The sequence below is a fragment of the Canis lupus genome, chromosome 16, assembly GCF_048164855.1.
Source record: "Canis lupus baileyi chromosome 16, mCanLup2.hap1, whole genome shotgun sequence".
Classification (NCBI taxonomy): domain Eukaryota; kingdom Metazoa; phylum Chordata; class Mammalia; order Carnivora; family Canidae; genus Canis; species Canis lupus.
The window spans coordinates 25,435,074-25,454,308 of NC_132853.1; the positions used below are offsets into that span (position 1 = coordinate 25,435,074).

At 35.4% G+C, this 19,235-nt stretch overlaps 1 protein-coding gene across 13 annotated transcripts in view; it reads left to right on the forward strand.

Moving 5' to 3' along the window:
* The window catches only part of BCAS3 (BCAS3 microtubule associated cell migration factor), a 592,168-nt gene that overhangs the window by 144,566 nt on the left and 428,367 nt on the right, over window positions 1-19,235 (forward strand). For all 13 annotated transcript variants that reach the window (XR_012008696.1, XR_012008698.1, XR_012008697.1 and 10 more), the window contains exons 10-11: window positions 12,051-12,127; window positions 18,680-18,763. Coding sequence is in view for 10 of the 13 variants with exons in the window: in XM_072779640.1 (XP_072635741.1) it covers window positions 12,051-12,127; window positions 18,680-18,763 (161 nt within the window). In the remaining 3 variants the exon portion in view is untranslated. The remainder of the gene's footprint in view (window positions 1-12,050; window positions 12,128-18,679; window positions 18,764-19,235) is intronic.

Sequence of the window (19,235 nt, forward strand, 5' to 3'; positions counted from 1 at the left end):
CATTTCTAGGCTCAGTGTCTGTATTGGTTCTAATGTGAACTATTTCCTGACACCTTTAGCTTAAAGCAACCTCTCCTTCTTTTAAGTTTCCAAAGATAGCAATGCCCAAAGTCTGTTGGCAGAACACTAGACCTTCAACATACTGTGGGAATCAGGATGCTCTCATCAAATATACTCAGGAAATGCTTGCCTATTGGAGAATGGCAATGGTGACTGGTATTTTAATCTGCTTAAATTTATTTACTGCATTTCTGTATTTCTTATGTTTATTTGATTACAGACCTCTTCTATTACTCAACACCCTTTGGGAATGCTTTTATTACATGTAATCTTTGCCTCTGTTAAGACACTTAACTTTCTACGTTATTGTATGCATTTTCTGTTTATTTGTTCTATCTTTGCCACTAGACAATGATCTCCTTGAGAGCAAAGTTATTTAGCTTGATTTGGATGAAAGTCTAAATGGAAAATATAGCATATCCATTATATTCTAGCTAACTTTAAATATAACTGATGTTTATTTTTGCTTCTTGTAAGAATAAAACTCAATTTGCTGAAGATGAAAAACATTTATCACAACTGTTTTCTGGTTTCACAGTATCAGGGGGTCCTTTTCCAAGATGTTTAGTTAGCCAGAATAGTTTAGAATGTAGTGCAACTCTGTTACAAGTCATCACATGAGGAAGAAAATTGTTAATTTAGGATTAGTATTGATCTCCAGGAAAAATTATATATAGGTCTGAGCTGGAAATTAATAGTGTTTGGTGGATATTTTAAAAAGTGAATATATATATGTATATATGAGTGAAGTTTCTCCTACATATTGTGTTGGACTAAATCCAGAAAATCTGAAATTTGAAAATTATGTGTTTATAGTCACTGCTCTTGAGTATCTGTCCAGTATCTGTGGAGTATTTCCCCTTTTAGGAATAGGAGCTTCTGTTTTATGAGCCTTTAGGAAGTACAAACTATTAGTGAAGTCTGATAAAAATGAATGGGAGAGTGAATCATTATTACTCTTTCTTTTTTTTTTTTATTACTCTTTCTTAATGCCTTTGTTCTTTGTTTTTTAGTTGATATCCTTTGGGACATTTATTTATTTGAAAGAGAAAGCACAAGCAGGGGAAGGGACAGAGGGAGTCTGCCTCTCCCCACTGAGCAGGGAGTTCAACTTCATGAGGCTCAATCCCAGGACCCTGGGATCCTGACCTGAGTTGAAGGCAGCCGCTTAACCAACTGAGTCACCCAGGTGCCCCCTTTGGGACATGCTTGTCATGTAGTCCTAAATGCTTTCCTCTGCATTGCTGGACCACTGAATAGTTGAAATAAGTATTATTAAAGTTTTAGGCTCTCTTCTATTCTGTGAATTGTTCATTATAAGAAGAGATTTAATTGGCTCAGCAGTGTTTATAGTATTGCAGTGAGGTGCTTTATAAGTGACATACTGTTTCATTAGTAAGTCCTGGTCAAGTGGGTTGAGGCCCCCAGAAGTGAATTTTTAGTTATTCCTGATCCATTAGGATTATCACCTCTTCTTTCAGTGTAGTATTTATAAAATGGCTCTCATGATTTGAGGATGCCGTAACACCTATTTAGTGTGTATTTCATTAAATCTGAAATGTATGTTACTTAAAACATTGAATAACAGGCTAATATAAAAGTACAACTATCACTTCTGTGGATAAAATATAGAAATAAGTGTAATAAACTGTGTATTAGAATGCAGTGATATCTTTTGAGGACAGATGTTTAATATAGTTGTTAGAAGGCAGGATAGTACACAGCTTAGGAGAAGAGGGCTGGAAAGGTATATGTGAGGGCTTTTGGATTTCTATAATGTCCTGGGATTTTGTTTGTTTTGTTTTGGGTACTGCTTATGTATGTATATGTTCACTTTGTTGATTTGGGTGCTTCTGTATGTATATTATATTTGAACATATAGTTTACATAAAAACAGAGTTGAGGAAACATTGATAGCAGTGACACCTAAGTTTGTGATTTTTCTCCTTATCCTCTGAGTACTATCTGTTGTAGCATTCCACGACAGCTCTTCCCAAACTCCATCTGTGAATCCTGGACCTATAATGGTAACATACCTCATTTGTATTTGTGTTAAGAAGTAGCTCATTGTTAGTTACATATTATTTTACTTGACTGGAAAACCCTAGAGATTGGATTTATGTGAGTGACGTAGAGTTGGTAAAGTTGATGGTATTTGGCAAATATTTGTATGAAGGAATTTAGCTTCCTGTCTCTGAGAGCAGCTTCATCTAAAGTGATTTATATCAACACATTGAACAAAATTTAGCATAGCCTGATATTTAAGATCAAGGAACAAATGAGCCATTTTCTAACTTGAAAGAAGCTTCTTTTTCTTTAATTACTGCATATTCTACCCACCCGCTTCCTCTACCCAGACTGAAACTTTTAGCAGGTGGAAGAGTCATGTTTCTCTCAATTTGGGCTAGCCCATGTATATAAGCCAGTTTGCTTGAGCACTATAAAGATGTAGCTGAGCCGGTAGGCACACTGAGAATAGTATTTATTGTAGCCCATTTGCTTGTGCCACATTTTTTCTCCAGTGATTGGTTTCTAGTTCTTGAAGAATTAGAACCGACTGAAGCCTACATAGAATGGGAAATTCTCTCCCTAATGAGGATATTGTTTTGATCGCACAAGCATTTGATTTCCAAAGTAGTTTGAAAAGCTCTTGTATAATACAATTGTGAGTGCCTCAGTTATGTATGAATACAATGATGGGACTGTAAAATAAGTAGAGACAGCTGTGTCCATCAGAGAAAGCATCATGGGAATTTATGCCAAAGGGTGGAAGGATCAGGTAAAGAGAGCTGATAGAAAAGTGGAGAGGGAATGCAGCCAATATGATGAGAAAGGAGACACCTTTGTATTTGCCTGTATAGAACTGTGGCCTTGAGCAGCTGTCTGATGTGGAAATTCAAAACCCATGTATGATGAAGAAAACAAAAGACAAGAACTGATAGATGTCATTAGCAGTCATTTCCAGTGTGCTTAAATTGAAAGTTAGATATGAAGTCTCTGGAGAGACCAAAGGATTGTACAGTAGGTAACTCCAGTGGCCTTTGTTTTTACCTTGAGGAGGAAAATTTATTCCTTATAATCCTAATGTTATTTCTTAGTGTTATTATGTGCGTTCCTCATTTATGTTAATGATTGATAACAAATATAAGGAGTTAATTTAAAGGACCCTAAAAATGCAAAATTATTTTTAATTTTGGAAAGAGGGGGTTTCCCTTTAAAAATGTTTAGAATCAGGGGATCCCTGGGTGGCTCAGTGGTTTAGCGCCTGCCTTTGGCCCTGGGTGTGATCCTGGAATCCTGGGATCGAGTCCTGCATCAGGCTCCCTGCATGGAGCCTGCTTCTCCCTCTATGTCTCTGCCTCTCTCTGTGTGTGTCTCTCATGAATAAATAAATAAAATTAAAAAAAAGTTTAGAAGCAAATTTGTAACATTTATTAGGAGAGATTGGCAGGTTAAGGTGAGATCTAAGCTCAGTTCAGGTGCTTGGTACATAGTGGGGACTCAGTATGTGTGCAGTGAAACAACTTGTGATTTTCCTATCCTCTCTGCATAATTCCCATCCATTTAACCTTACACTGGCTACACTGGCTATACTTTCAAATTCATGATATGTTTGGGGTGCCTGGGCGGCTCGGTTAAGCATTCACCTCTTGATTTCAGCTCAGGTCATGATCTCAGGTTCATGAAATTGAGCCCCGCTTTGGGCTCTGCACTCAGTGGGGAATCTGCTTGAGATTCTCTCCCTCCTTCTACCTTTGGCCTTCACCCCATGCTCTCTCTCTCTCCCTAAAATAAATAAATCTTTAAGAAAATTCATGATATGTTTATGTACGTGAAAAATAAAGCAAAAATAAATCAGAAAGCTCATGGAATGTGGAATGTAAGATAGTCAAATAAATCCTGAAGTGGTGTTTAAATATTTTATGTGCTTATATGTCTTTCTGGAGAGAGTGTTCATAGTTTTTTTCTGGACTTCATAGAATACATGGTCTTTTGTGACTGGTATCTTTTACTGAACATAGATAATCATAGTTTATGTTGTAGAATCTATCAGTTCTTTTTTTATTTTTATTGTTTTATAGTTAAACATTTTTTATTTTGTACCATCAAACAGCAGTTGCCATTAGCTTTCTAATCCCCTCCATCTAAAATACTTCAATAAATGAAATACAATATTCCTAAATATTCCAAACTTCCCTAAATAGATCCCCAAGTTATATTAAATGGGTTATAGAATCCAAGTTGTTTACACTTTAAATTTTTTTTAAAAAATTTAAATTAAATTAATTAACATTTAGTGTATTATTAGTTTCAGAGGTAGGGGTCAGTGGTTCATCAGTCTTATATAATAATCAGTGCTCATTACATCACGTGCCATCCTTAATGTCCATCACCCAGTTACCTCATCTCCCTCCCCTCCCTCCCCTCCACTAACCTATCAGTTCTTTAAAAAAATTTTTTAGGGACTCCTGAGTGGCTCAGTTGGTTGAGCATCTGACTTTTGGTTTTGATTCAGGTTATGATCTCAGGATGGGGAGATTGAGCCCTGCATCGGGCTCTATGCTTAGTGGACAGTATACCTCTCTCCTCTCTCTTCCCCCTCACCAAAATGAACAAATCTTTAAAACAATTTTTTTAGAGACTATTTTTTTTAGAGTGGTTTTAAGTGCACAGCAAAATATAACAGAAGATACAGAGATTTCACCATCCCCACACATGCATAGCGTCTCCCATTATTAGTGTTACTCACCAGAGTGGTACATTTGCTATATTGATGCATCATTATCAACCAGAGTTCATAGTTTACTTTAGGGTTTAGTCTTGGTCTTATACATTCTGTGGATTTGGATAAATGTATAATTGACGTATATCCATTACTGTATTTTTCACTGCCCTAAACATCCTCTGCTCTGCCTGTTCATCTCTGCCCTCCCCATTCCCCCAGCAACCACTGATCTTTTTGTTATCTTCATGGTTTTGCATTTTCTAGAATGTCATGCAGTTGGAATCGTATAGTATGTAGCCTTCTCAGATTGATTTCTGCTTAGTAATATGATTCAAGTTTCTGCCATGTTGCTACTCAACTTCAAAATTTGCTACTATCAAGCTACAGTAATCAAGACAATGTGGTACTGGCAAAAGAATATACAGTTAGATCAATGGAACAGAATAGAGAGCCCAGAAATAGATCTTTGACAAAGGAGCAAAGGTGTAGTACAAGGGAGCAAAGAGAGTCTCTTCAACAAATGGTACTGGCAAACTGAAGCTAGACACAGACCATACATACTTTGCAAAAATTAACTCAAAGTGGATCACAGACCTAAATGTCATACAAAAGTATAAAATTTGTAGAAGATAATGTAGGGAAAATCTAGATGACCTTGTACATAGTGATGACTTTTTAGATATAGCACCAAAGGCGCAATTCATGAAAGAAATAATTGATAAGGTGGGATTCATTAAAATTAAAAACTTATGTTCTGCAAAAGACACTGTTGAAAGAATGAGAAGATAAGCCAGGGACTAGGAGAAAGTCTTTATAAAAGTCACATCAAATAAAGGACTGTTATTCAAAATACACAAAGAATGCTTAAAACTCAACAAGAAGAAAAGAAACCACCAAGTTAAAAAATGCACCAAAAACCTTAACAGCTCACCAGAAAAGATACATAGATGGCAAATAAGCATATGAAAAAATTTCCACATCATATATTATCAGAGAAATTAAAATTAAAGCAACAATGAGATACTACCACATGTCTATTAGACTGGCCAAAATATAGAACACTAACAACAAATGCTGATAAAGATGTGGAGCAGCAGGAACTCCCATAATATTGCTGGTGGGAATGCAAAATTATATAGCCATTTTTTTGAAAGATTTTATTTATTTATTCATGAGAGACACAGAAAGAAAGAGAGAGGCAGAGACACAGGCAGAGGGAGAAGCAGGCTCCATGCAAGGAGCCCAATGCAGGACTTGATCCCTGATCCCCAGGATCACACCCTGGGCTGAAGGAAACCACTGAGCTACCCAGGCTGCCCTATAGCCATTTTTTTTTTTTTAAGATTTTATTTATTAATGAGAAACAGAGAGAGAGAGAGAGGCAGAAACATAGGCAGAGACAGATGCAGGGCAGGGAGCCCGATGTGGGACTCAATCCCAGGATTCTTGGATCACTCCCTGGGCCGAAAGCAGTCGCTCAACCACTGAGTCACCCAGGTAGGTGTCCCTGATATAGCCATTGTGGAGGATAGTTCAGCAGTTTCTTAAAAAAACTAGACATACTCTTACCATGCAACTTAGCAATCATATTCCTTGGTATTTACCCAAAGGAGTTTTAAATTGTCCACTTAAAAAATTTGTACATAGTTGTTTATTGCAACTTTATTCACATTGCAATTAAGATGCCTATTAGTGGGTGGATGAATAAACAAACTATGGTATATCCAGACAACGGAATGTTACTCTTCTTTTTATTGCTGAATAATATTTGATTGTATTTATCTATTCATTTATCTGTTCATCAAGTGATGGACATTTAGTTTGTTTCCACTTTTGGGCTATTATGAATAATGCTTTCATGAATGAAAGTTTTTTGTGGGCACATTTGCAGTTGATCCTTGAACACCTTGGTGGTTAGGAGTGCCGAATGCATGCATGGTTGAAAATTTGCATATTAACTTTTGACTCTCCAAAAACTTAGCTTCCTGTTAACCAGAAGCCTTATCAATAACATAAACAGTCAGTTAATACATATTCTCTATGTCATATGTATTTTATGTTCTTACAATTAAGTTAGAGAAGATAAAATGTTACTATGAAAATCATAAGGAAGAGAAAATATATCTACAGTACTGTTCTATAAAAAATCCATATATAAGTGGACCTGTGTAGTTCAAACTCATGTTGTTCAAGGGTCAACTGTATTTTCAGTTCTCTTGGGTACAAGTATTTGTGTGGACATATGTTTTCATTTCTCTTAAGTATGCACCTAGGAGTTGAATTGCTGAGTCATATGGTAGTTCTATCATAGTTCTATCCTTAACTATTTGAAGACCTGCCAGGCAGTAGCTGCAATTATATTCCTACCTGCAGTGTATGAAAGTTTGTTTCTCCACATTCTCACTAATGATTGTTACTATTTTTCTTTGATTATAGCCATCGTATTGATGTCTCATAAAATGGTATCTGATTATAATTTTGACTTGTGTTTCCTTGATGGCTAATGATATTGAGCATCTTCTCATGTGTTCATTCACTAGCATATATCTTCTTTGTTAAAATGTATGAGTTATTTGTGGGGTTTTTTTTGAGTTGTAATAGTTCTGTTTATATTTTAGATATAAGTCAGTTATCAGACGTGTTTTATAAAACTCCCTTCTGAGTTTTTTCTCTTAGTGATGCCCTTTGAAGCACAAGTGTTTTAGTTTTAATGGAGTCCAGTTTATCTATTTTCTATTTTTAAAGATTTTCTTTGTGAGAGAGAGCAGGAGCAGGGAATAGGGGCAGAGGGAGAGAGAGAAGCTGACTCCCCGCTGAACAGAGAGCTTAATCCCAGGACCTTTGGATCATGACCCGAGGCCTAAGGCAAACACTTAACCAACTGAGCCACCCAGGCACTCCTATCTATTTCTTCTTTTATCACTTGTATTTTTGGTGTCATATCTAAGAAAGCATTGCTTAATCTAAGGATATGAAGATTTTGCCACTGTGTTTTGTTCTAAGACATTAATAATTTAAGATTTTTTGATAGTTTTATGGGATTTTTAAAAATACAAATACAATGTAAACATAAGCTGTCTATTCATTTTTTTCGCATGTAACCTAGCATTGGGATTGGTGACTCTCATGGCCAGCTGAGCTGCTCTTTCCATAGTGGCTTTGAGGTTCTTGGAGGAGACTTTGTGTGTAATCTCTGCAGAGTAAGATTTGGTGCATACCACTAGCATTTCAAGCTTCTTGACATTGTGGACTGGGAACTTCAGAAGCCACTGGGCAGCATGTGCCTTGTTTTCTTGTTGCTCCTATAAGCATTGCTGGGCATCAAGATCTGCCCTGAATCTTCTGTGCACCCTACTGTCAGTGCCTCTGGGTTTCCACCAATTGTGCTTAATTTTGACATATCGGTCCAACTGGTGCCGGATGAACTTCTTGATCTTCCTTTTAACAATCTTGGGCTTCCCCAGAGGTCTGAGGGCAGCCATGATGCCAAGTAGGGGATGGCTGTCATCTCTGTAGGCAGCGCCGAGGAAGAGAAAGTACTTTTAACTTTTTCATTTACGTCTTTGATTCATTTCAAGTTAATTTTTGTATGCAGTGTGAGGTTAGGGTTACATTCTTTGGCATGTGGACGTGCAGTTGACTCATCATCATTTGTTGACAAGACTCTTGTTTCCCCATTGACTTGTCTTGCTACCCTTGTTGGAAGTCAGACGACCATAAATACAGTTATTTGCTTTTTTTTAAAAAAAAGGTCTGAAATCTTTTGAGTCGTCTTTACCAAGAAAAATTAGGCAGTGTCACAGATAGTAGTTAAATCTTTTGTTTTTCAAAATGGATTCAGATCACCTCCTCAGTAGGGGGGTGCCATCTAAAATTGCATGTCTCCTGTGCCTTTCAAAATATTTCTTTAGTAATGGAGGAATCTTCATTTAGTGTGCTTTTCTTGGATCTTACCTTTATTTAAATTTGGAAATCTCAGTTTTTAAAATGTCCAGTTCTCTTATATTGCTGACAAACATTGTAAACATGTTGGAATTAGTCCTAGTATTACAGAGATTTGGGATTTCCCCCCCTCCCCCCCTTGTTTTCAAAGTTTAGCTAGAGGCAATGGTTAATTTTTAAAGGAATCATGCTCATAAAGTTGGGATAGTGCTGAGTGGCTGATGGTCTGCTAATTCCAGGTGTAAAATGTTTTTTGGAGAGCAGAAAAACAATTTGCTTTCATTGATTACACTATAATTCTTGAGATCTACTGAGTTTCTAAAAACACTAACTCCAGAATTGTGAACTACATTTTTCCTTAGTGTCTTCTAGTATTTGGAAAGGAGAATATACTTATTAGGATCTATTGAGATGAGATGAATATCAGAATTGATTGAGAGATTATATTGACTTTAAAGTTCAGGAGATTAGCTGCCTCTAATGTAATGTTGTAGTTCACAAGTGTTTGTTTTTCATTTGGCTCTTTTTTTCATGACATTTTAAGAGGGAGAAATTAAAAAAAAAATTTAAAGGGAGGGAGTTTTCTTTTTTTGGGGGGGGGAGGGAGTTTTCTTATAGGCCATATTTATATTCAGTTCTTTAGCTCTGAAAATATCAATGGAATATGTGTATGAATCAAGTTACTCAGTGGGAGTGTTATAATGAAATCTATGTAAATACTGTACAACATACATTAGAGTGTAATGTCTTTGCACTATTTTAGTGTGCCTTTGTTCTTCGTATGTATCCAGAATATGTGTCCATAATGTGCATTCAGTGGATATAGTATCACAGTTACCTACAGGTCAGTTTTCCCAAAGCTGCAGACATCCCAAACACAGCTCTTTAAACCCTGAAATAAAAAGTTGTTTTTTTTAAAAGATGACTAAAAAATTAGAAAGCTCATATCTTGTGTTTCATATGTACAGACTTTCTCCTAGAGCCGTTGTCTTCTTTACAAGTTCTTTATTTTTATCTTCTTTATAAAGGAAAACACAAAATAGATGGTGATGGAAGAAGCACAAATGAAAACTACTGTGTGAGGGAAGCAGCAGCAGCGTGTGCTTCTTTAGTGCTCTTGAACACCGTGACACTAGCATTTTAGAATGACAACCATTGCTACACATAAGACTTCCTGAATCAGGAAGCATGTAATGCCTGTTTAAGAAAGATATCTATTTTTTTTAAAAGATTACTCTTTTTTAAAACAGTTTAAAATGAAAGGTCTAAGGATACCTGGGTGGCTTAGTGGTTGAGTGTCTGCCTTCAGCTCAAGGCATGATCCTGGGGTACCAGGATCGAATCCTGCATTGGGCTTCCCACGGAGAGCCTGCTTTTCCCTCTGCCTAGGTCTGCCTCTCTCTCTGTGTCTCTCATGAATAAATAAATAAAATCTTTAAAATGAAAGATATGGCTTTTAAGTGAGTGCACTATTCGAGTATTTGAAAAGTCTTTTTTTATGTAGATAACTCTTTTGCCAGTGTCATATAAACATGCTTTGATTAGGTGCATTTCTTAATTTGTTCAAACATATTTATTAAGTTATGTTCAAGTATTATTCTAGGCAGTGGAGATTCAGCAATGAACACAACAAGTTCTTACTCCTCTAATCAAGTGGGAGGAAGATAAAATAAATTTTAAAATAATAATGTATCACAGACATAAATTATTTTCATTATTGAAAGTAAATCTTAATTTATTATTGTTCTTTTTCTTATTTTTAAGTGTGCTTTTGAATAAAACATGATCATACATTGATAACTCTATTCCCCTTAGGATTGGTAACACAGACTGGGACTTTCTGCTAGGTAGGGAATTGTCAGGTGTACAGTTTACAATTCAGATCATGCTATTTTTTGCTATTCTCATACGATTTATGTAATTTGTTATTTGGCTACAGGAAGAAAAGATTAATTTTTTTTTGTTTTTTTGTTTTTTTGTTTTTGTTTTTTTATTTATTTTTTAATAATTTTTTAAAAAATTTATTTATGATAGTCACAGAGAGAGAGAGAGAGAGAGAGGCAGAGACATAGGCAGAGGGAGAAGCAGGCTCCATGCACCGGGAGCCCGATGTGGGATTCGATCCTGGGTCTCCAGGATCACGCCATGGGCCAAAGGCAGGCGCCAAACCGCTGCGCCACCCAGGGATCCCTGTTTTTGTTTTTTTATTTTTTTATTTTTTTTTAAGAAAAGATTATGTTATGGAATCTTGTCTTTCTCATGATTGTATATAAAATTTAGATTCTAAATTGGGACCTAAACTGTGAAATAGAATACTTCTGTTTGATCCCCTAGTGTACCTTTTAGAGGAAAACATTTGTAAAAATATTAACCAAATACTTGTGGAATGATAAACCGGAAGTTCTTTAGGTTAGGCTTTTTGTGTTGTCTGATTCTGCAGTTGTCTTTGAGTAGTCCTTCTAAAGTCTTGTGAGACAGTGAATATTATTTTTGTGTAGTTGACACATGAGGGTGTTAGACTCAAAGACCTCATTGGCATTGCCAGGTGGGGAGAAGAGACATCTAGGATGACAGATATCACTTACTTGACTGAATTTTGTTTTGCCTTGATTAGTGGAGTTCAGGAAGATGGTATTGAAGTTTACATGCATCGATGGTATTCACTGTCACAACTATGTGATTTACTCTACTTGAGAGGAGAGAACACAATCCTTACTAGTTTGATATTGGCTAGACTAAAATCAAGAAGAATGAAATTGAGTGCTTAATGTAAATACTTAGGATTGTGTAAATTAGTTTTCTATCATCTTTCTATTGAGGCATTCTTTGTGAATTACTTTGCTTCATTGGTGCCGTACTTCATTATTTGTTCTGTTTTTTTCTTCCCACCAGTGTATCATCATTTCCTTTTAGGTGTATGTCTTTGTTATCTTTTGCCTTTAAATTCCTGAACCAATTGTATCCTCTCTCTTTCCTCTCTAAACACTGTTGCTTGACTTATACACTTTGTTTCCTTTTAGCTTCTCTTTCTTGTTCTATCTATATTTTATTGTATAAAATATCCAGTTTTTGCTAAAAATTATTAGCAGTTCTTCCCAGATTTGTTTCTTACTGGAACAACATCAAACAAAAGGAAACTGTAGAGGAGAAAAAAATGAACTTCACTTAGCTATTAAAATAATGACTAGTTTTATGAGAATTTTATGTGAAACTTGAAAATATAAAACCATTTGGCTGTTCTGTTTTTATGGCATCAAAATATGATCCGCCAACAGAAAATTTATTAAGAAATATCTCAATATTGCCATTTCAAAATTTTCAGGCTGCTATCCGTGTCCAGGGCCCAACATGAATCCTATTGCTCTTGGGAGCCGCTGGCTTGCTTATGCAGAAAACAAGGTAAGGCATGGCTCATGTTTGGATTATTTGTAATGGAGCAAGTGTTGAAGACTTTTCCAAAGGTGATTACCAATCAATAATGAGTATTTAACATACTAGTTTGTTTTCTTTGGTTTGACTTTGATATTTTAATTTTTTTAATTTTAATTTTAATTTTTTTTTTTTTTTTTTTTTTTTTTTTACTTTGATTTTAATTGGGCACTCAGTAGTTATCCTATCTCTGTTTTTTGCTTAGGATCAGTATTTGGGCTCAACCTTAATTTTCTAAGCTTAGTTTTATAGAGAGAGCTTTACTCCATTAAATCTCGGCACAACATTGATACTCCCTTAGTAGTTTCTGTGGAGCTAGAAATCAGGAAGCAGAAATGACTTTTGTTTTTGTTGGTAGATTGGGAACTGAGCCATACAATAATTTAATTGACTTTATGTGTCTACAGCTAAATCTAAACAAGGGTTCAGCCATTTGTCTTAATAATTAAATCACAGGTGATCACATTTTGTTGAATTCTCCAGTTATTTATCAATTTCATTTATCTATTAAGGTCATGATAGTAAATGAAGATATTGTATTTATACACTGAAGGTTTTTTTTAAATGTCCGATTCAAAGCCAAAGACAAATTTAAATTTTTAGAAAGAAAAAGTGAAATCTTTTTTATGTCATGTTGTGCTCTGTATGTGAGTATAGAATGAAATCTAAAGGGGTGCCTGGGTGGCTTGGTCAGTCAAGCGTCTATCTGCCTTCAGCTTGGGTCATGATCATAGGGTCCTCGGAACAAGCCCTGCATTGGGCTCTCTGCTCAGTGGGGAGTCTGCTTCTGCTTCTCCCTGTCCCTTTGTGCTCTCCTTCTCAATCTCTTTCTCTCAAAAAAAAAAAAAAAAAAAAAATCTTAAAAAAATTCTAAAAACTATTATAGACTTCAGGGAAGATTATTTTTTGTTTCATTTTAGCTTACTCATATAGTTATTATATATTAAGAATAATAGGAATAATATTTATTGAAGAGTTCTTGACATAAGTCTGAATATAGCAAGTACAATAATTATCTGGAGAAACCATAGAACATGTGAATCTCTACCTTTTGGAATTCACAAAATCAAAGAAACTACTGAAGAAAGTAATTTTTGTAGATGAATTCCTTGGTGCTTTTCCCGAAATTCTGTTTGTGACAGATATTTTGCATTGTACTGAATGCCATATTTATGCTCCATTATGTTCTTTCTCTTGATTTTTTAGTGTATTTCATAAAACAGCTCTTTTCAAATTATTCTTTTCAAACAAGACAAGAGGCATACAATTCAGTGTGGTAATATAATAGCATCTTCTAATGTTTATATCTGTAATACATTTCCTTGAATGCTGGAGACCTCCAGGAAGATGCATAAATTGTCCTTTGGCTCTTGTAGATGTATTCTCATGTGTGGGAAACTACCCATTTAGAATTGTAGGTGTTATGCAAATAGTTACATACTGTTTTCTAGCAGAAGGAACTCCCTTCATAGATGCATACCTGGGTGTGTGCCAGTTGTTTTGCTTGTCTTGCTTTTGTAGAGATTAGTATCAATATTATCTAGCATTACATACAGAGATCAGAAAGTATAGTGACATCACAAGGAGTTTGCTGATCAGATAGCTGGACCATCCTTTGCAAGAAGTAATTTCAGATCAATGTTTTTAAAATACTTTTAAGTATTTACATAATTGCTAGTATTTATTAACATGATTGCTTTGGTAACAGTACCTGATGGTTTTGGTTTTTGGACTGAGTGTGGAATTGCAAAATTTAATTGAATTTTGGAGTAACAATCTCTTTCAATGAAAATGCTCTTCAACTAAATTTTCAAGCAAGCGGCCATATATACTGATTGGGTTTGTTTTTCAGTGCCTCTCTTTAAATGTACTTTTAACTAGGAAAGCTTACAGAAAAGTTGTAAGAATACAGTACAAATAACACAAAGAACTAAAAAAAAAAAAAAAAAAACAAATAACACAAAGCACACTCATGTTCCTTTTACTCAAATAAACCTCTTTATTATTTCAGAATAAGTTGCATATATCACATTACCCCTAATTACTTATCAGCCATTTTAATCTTGAGAAAATACTTACCTAATTTACCATCCATATTCCAATTTTATCAATTAACCCTATCATATCATTTGTAGAAATTTTTTTTGTAGTGCAAGATCCAATCTAGAGTCAGGTATTATATTTTGTTGGGATGTCCCCTGAGATTCTTTTAATATGGAAGATTTTACAGTCTTTCTTTTTCTTTTACAGTATTCATGATTTTGAAGGAGACAGCCCCCTACCACTATCCCTTACCATCCCCTCTTTTCTTTATAGTATGATTTTTAGTTTGATTTTTTTTTTTTCATGTTTTCTCTTGATTAGATTCAGGTATACATTTCTGGCTAGAATACTACCTGAATATTGTTCTGTATTTTTCATAGTATCACAGATGGAGGCATGTGATATAGATCTGTCCTTTACTGGTGATACTAATTTTGTATCAAGCTAGACAAGATTTTGTCTAGTTTCTAAAGTGAATAATCCTTATTTTTTTCCCTTGTAACTAATAAGTAACTTGGACAGACCATGAATATATCCTGCTTTTTATACAAATTTTAGCCTAATTTTAGCATCCATTGATGATTTTTGCCTGAGCCAATCTTTACTATGAGCACTGAAAAATAATGGTTTTCCACCTTCATTCTCTACAGCCAGCAGACACTTGACTTTTTTTAAAAAAATATTTTATTTATTTCTTTATTCATGAGAGATACACAGAGAGAGGCAGAGACATAGGCAAAGGGAGAAGCAGGCTCTCCAGCAGGAGCCTGATACAAGACTTGATACCAGGACCCTGGGATCAGGACCTGAGCCAAAGGAAGGTGCTCAATCACTGAGCCACACAGGCATCCTGGCACTTGACTTTCTATTGTAATCAAGAACTTTCCTTTCTCAGTCTTTCTGTATCTGTATTTATTATGGACTTATGGATTCCTATTTCTTAATGTTTTTTAAGTTTTTGTCCTTAATTATTGTGGTTTTTAAATGGTCCCACAATTGACCAGGGAGAGCCTCTTAGGCTGGTTCTTATGACATGGTGACATGCTTTTATCAATTTTTTGTTTAAAAATCCTTTTCCTATTTCCTTACTTGCTTTCATAAGTTCAGGTTCATCTAGTATCTGCCCTGGCTCAGCCCAGGAATCTGCTACTTCTGATTCTCCTGTTCCTTTTAATGGGCCATGGCTTTAGATACTAAGCTTTGTCCAGTAGATGTGCTCATTGTTATGGAGGTGTTTTTGCTTCTAGACACTTTCAGTGGACAAAGTTTTGAAATACATGCATATTATTTACATACACATTCTATATGTACGTAAATTGGTAAATATACATATATACATATACTTGTGCACCTACACACACACACACACATATTTTGGAAATGAAGAGTACATATTGGTATTTCCGTTGGATTCTTTCCTTGCATCCTGTATCTCCTATTTATTTGTCCCTTGTTTTGCATGGGAGACTCTGATAGCAGCACATTTACCTCATTTGTTGAATCCTATTATGGAAAAAGTAATTGCAGAATTGCTTGCTCATACCACTGCAAATAGCAAACCAAATAAAAAGAGTTCAGGATTTTCTTGCAGTTCTGTCCACTCCCATTGCTGCCCCAAACTAGAGATGTGCAAATACTGTGTTCATATATTATTTTGATTAGTTTGTCCTTTATCTCTCCCTTTCTGCCTTCCTTCATTGTTATTAGTTTTCATTTAGTATATAATTTTTAAAGATTTTATTTTTTTATGAGAGAGGGGCACTGGGAGGAGCAGAGGGAGAAGGACAAGTAAGACTCCACACTGAGAACCGAGCCTCATGTGGGGCTCGATCCCAGGACCCTGAGATCATGACCTGAGCTGAAACAGAGTCTGATACTTAACCGACTGAGCCACCCTCATGCCCCTTAAATAATTATTTAATAATGGTTTTATATTTGTTTTATTTACATGCTTGTATATTTCATTATGTTACATACATTTATATTTTTCTTCCCCTCCAAAAGATAACATAATACATGTGCTTTTTTGTACATTACCTTTTTAACTTATAGTTTCTGAAAATTAGTCCATTTTAAGGAGGCTTGCACAATAGAAATTTATGATTTATCTTTAATTTTGATGACTTGAGATGCAAATGTAATTCCTAATGTGCCATAAGTTTTGTTTTATTTATTTATTTATTTATTTATTTATTTATTTATTTATTTATTTATTTATGATTTTATTTATTTATTCATGAGACACACACACACACACACAGAGGCAGAGACACAGGCAGAGGGAGAAGCAGGCTTCATGCAGGGAGCCTGATGTGGGACTCGATCCTGGAACTCCAAGATCATGCCCCAGACGAAAGGCAGGCACTAAACCGCTGAGCCACCCAGGGATCTCGGGTCATAAGTTTTAAACAAAAATTTTGGATTTAGTTATGTTTGTTTAGGAATCTGACTCCGTTTTAGTTGAATTAAAAAAGTGATAGTATTGCTTATTTTTACATATTTAACCTTGATTATTTTAATTATCTGAAGCAGAGAAAAAATGTGGTATTTCCTTTTTTTTTTTTAAAGATTTTATTTATTTATTCATGAGAGACACAGAGAGAGAGAGAGAGAAAGAGAGAGAGAGAGAGAGAGAGGCAGAGACACAGGTAGAGGGAGAAGCAGGCTCCATGAAGGGAGCCTGAAGCGTGATTCAATCCCGGGTCTCTAGGATCACGCCCTGGGCCAAAGGCGGCACTAAACCGCTGAGCCATCCGGGCTGCCCAAAAGGTGGTATTTCCAAAATAATGTCTTTTCTTGCACATGGGGCAAGAGTCCGCAGAGGGATAGCTTTCATAATTCTTTGGATACATATTTATGAATGAATAAATGAATGAATGAATGAGTGAGAGGGATACTTTAAAAAAAATTTATTTATTTATTCATGAGAGACAGAGAGAGAGAGGCAGAGACACAGGCAGAGGGAGAAGCAGGCTCCATGCAGGGAGCCCAATGTGAGACTTGATCCTGGGACTCCAGGATCATACCCTGAGCCAAAGGCAGATGCTCAACCTGCTGAGCCCCAGGTGTCCCAAGAGGAATACATTTTTATTCATTAAAATGATTACTTTCAAACTCCCTATTTCCTCCTATGTGAAACCACATTTGTAGATCACTTGTCCTTTGGAAAATTCCTCACAGCTGACCTTGAAATCTGCTTAAGCAATAATTTAATGTGCCAGCTTGACATCTCATGGAAGACTTTTAAAGATAATCCATTTTTAACATTATTATGGGTTTGAAGGATTGTTTTCTAATACAGTGTCACTGATGAAGAAAATTTTGATTTTAGAATAAAAGAATTAAAAGTTGGGTAGCCTGGGTGGCTCAGCGGTTTAGCGCCACCTTCAGCCCAGGGTGAGATCCTGGAGACCTGGGATCGAGTCCCACATTGGGCTCCTGGCATGGCTTCTCCCTCTGCCTGTGTCTCTGCGCTCTCTCTCTCTCTGTGTCTCTCATGAATGGATAAATAAAATCTTAAAAAAAAAGAATTAAAAGCTTATTAATATTTATCAAATGATCATGTTTTATATTATTTAAGCATTTTTTGTTTTTATGTTTTGAAAGAGGTAGATTCTATCTGAATTCTGTAAGCCTTTAAAATAATTCGCAACACAATGTGGAGCTGTTCTAAGATTCTACTATTGCCTCTTTATTTTTAAAAAAATTTAAATGAAAAAAAACGTTTAATGTAAAAATCTGGCTAATGAGTTTTTTCCCTTAAAACCTAAATTTAGGAAGTATAGGAGCAATGGAGAATTTAATCCTGATGTATTGCTTAGCATGAGCCAATTGTGTGTGTCAAACTAGTGATTTACTCTGAAAATGGACAGGTTGATTTATTTACATCAGTCATGAGTAAGGGCATGTCTTTTTCATTCTGATGGTAATACCAAGAAGCCCTCTGAAGTGGATAGCTACTGTATGTGTTGTAGTTAATTTATGCATAATTTGTGCCACTTTTTCACTGACTTAATTGAAAATGGAAATATGACAAATACTTTTGTCTCTTTTTTTTTTAAAGTTTTCTTTTACAGTCTTTATGTAGGAATTAGGAGGACAGAACCTCCAATTTGCTAGCATGTTAAATATTTAATGTTAGGAAGTCAAGTCTAATCCTTTGATTATGTTTTTAAAATTTATTTGTGGAAAGGCTGCCAGATCCCAAATACTACCATTTCAGAGTTTATGAATTCTTAAAGACTGTTCATCTTGTAATTAAAAATTGTATTTGAGCATTAAACTGCCTGAATGGCACCAGTAGATTATATAAAGGGGGGAAGTGTCTCAGCAGGGCTTTTAGCTGTTTGTCTGAGACACTTGTACAAACATTCCCACCCACCACCATCATTCTGCATGGTAAATAAGCTCTGTCCTAATAGCCTGTAGAGTTAAACAGTTTAATAGAAATGCCTTTCTGGCTTCTCTCTCTCTTTCCAGTTGATTCGATGCCATCAGTCCCGTGGTGGAGCCTGTGGAGACAACATTCAGTCTTACACTGCCACGGTCATTAGTGCTGCTAAAGTGAGTATCGAGTAATCCCTGGGAGTTGTGATTTTGTGAAGTAACTATCAGGTTTCTCTCCTGGATTGTATTGAAATGATCCCTTCCCTTTTCATTCACAAATGTGGAATAAACTTAAGTAAGCCAGAATTATTTTGCCACTCATGAGAATTGATGACTAAATGATTAGGTATTTAGTCTCTTAAGGTTCATAAATAATATATTGTTTTCTGTTGCAGTAGTTACAGAGTTTGTATTTATCCAATTCTAAGTATTTAAGTCCATGAGCTAGATTAAAATCTATTATCTAATTAATAACACTTTAGAAAGCAGGTTTGTAAGTTTTAACTAGTGACTTCTGGGTTATTATTATTATTATTTTTTGATTTGCATCATTCTACCTATACCAACCTTCTTTTGTATCTTTGAGCATTGATGAATCTTCTTATATAAAAAGAATGTTATTCCTTAAGAAAACTTGAGTCAAACCCCT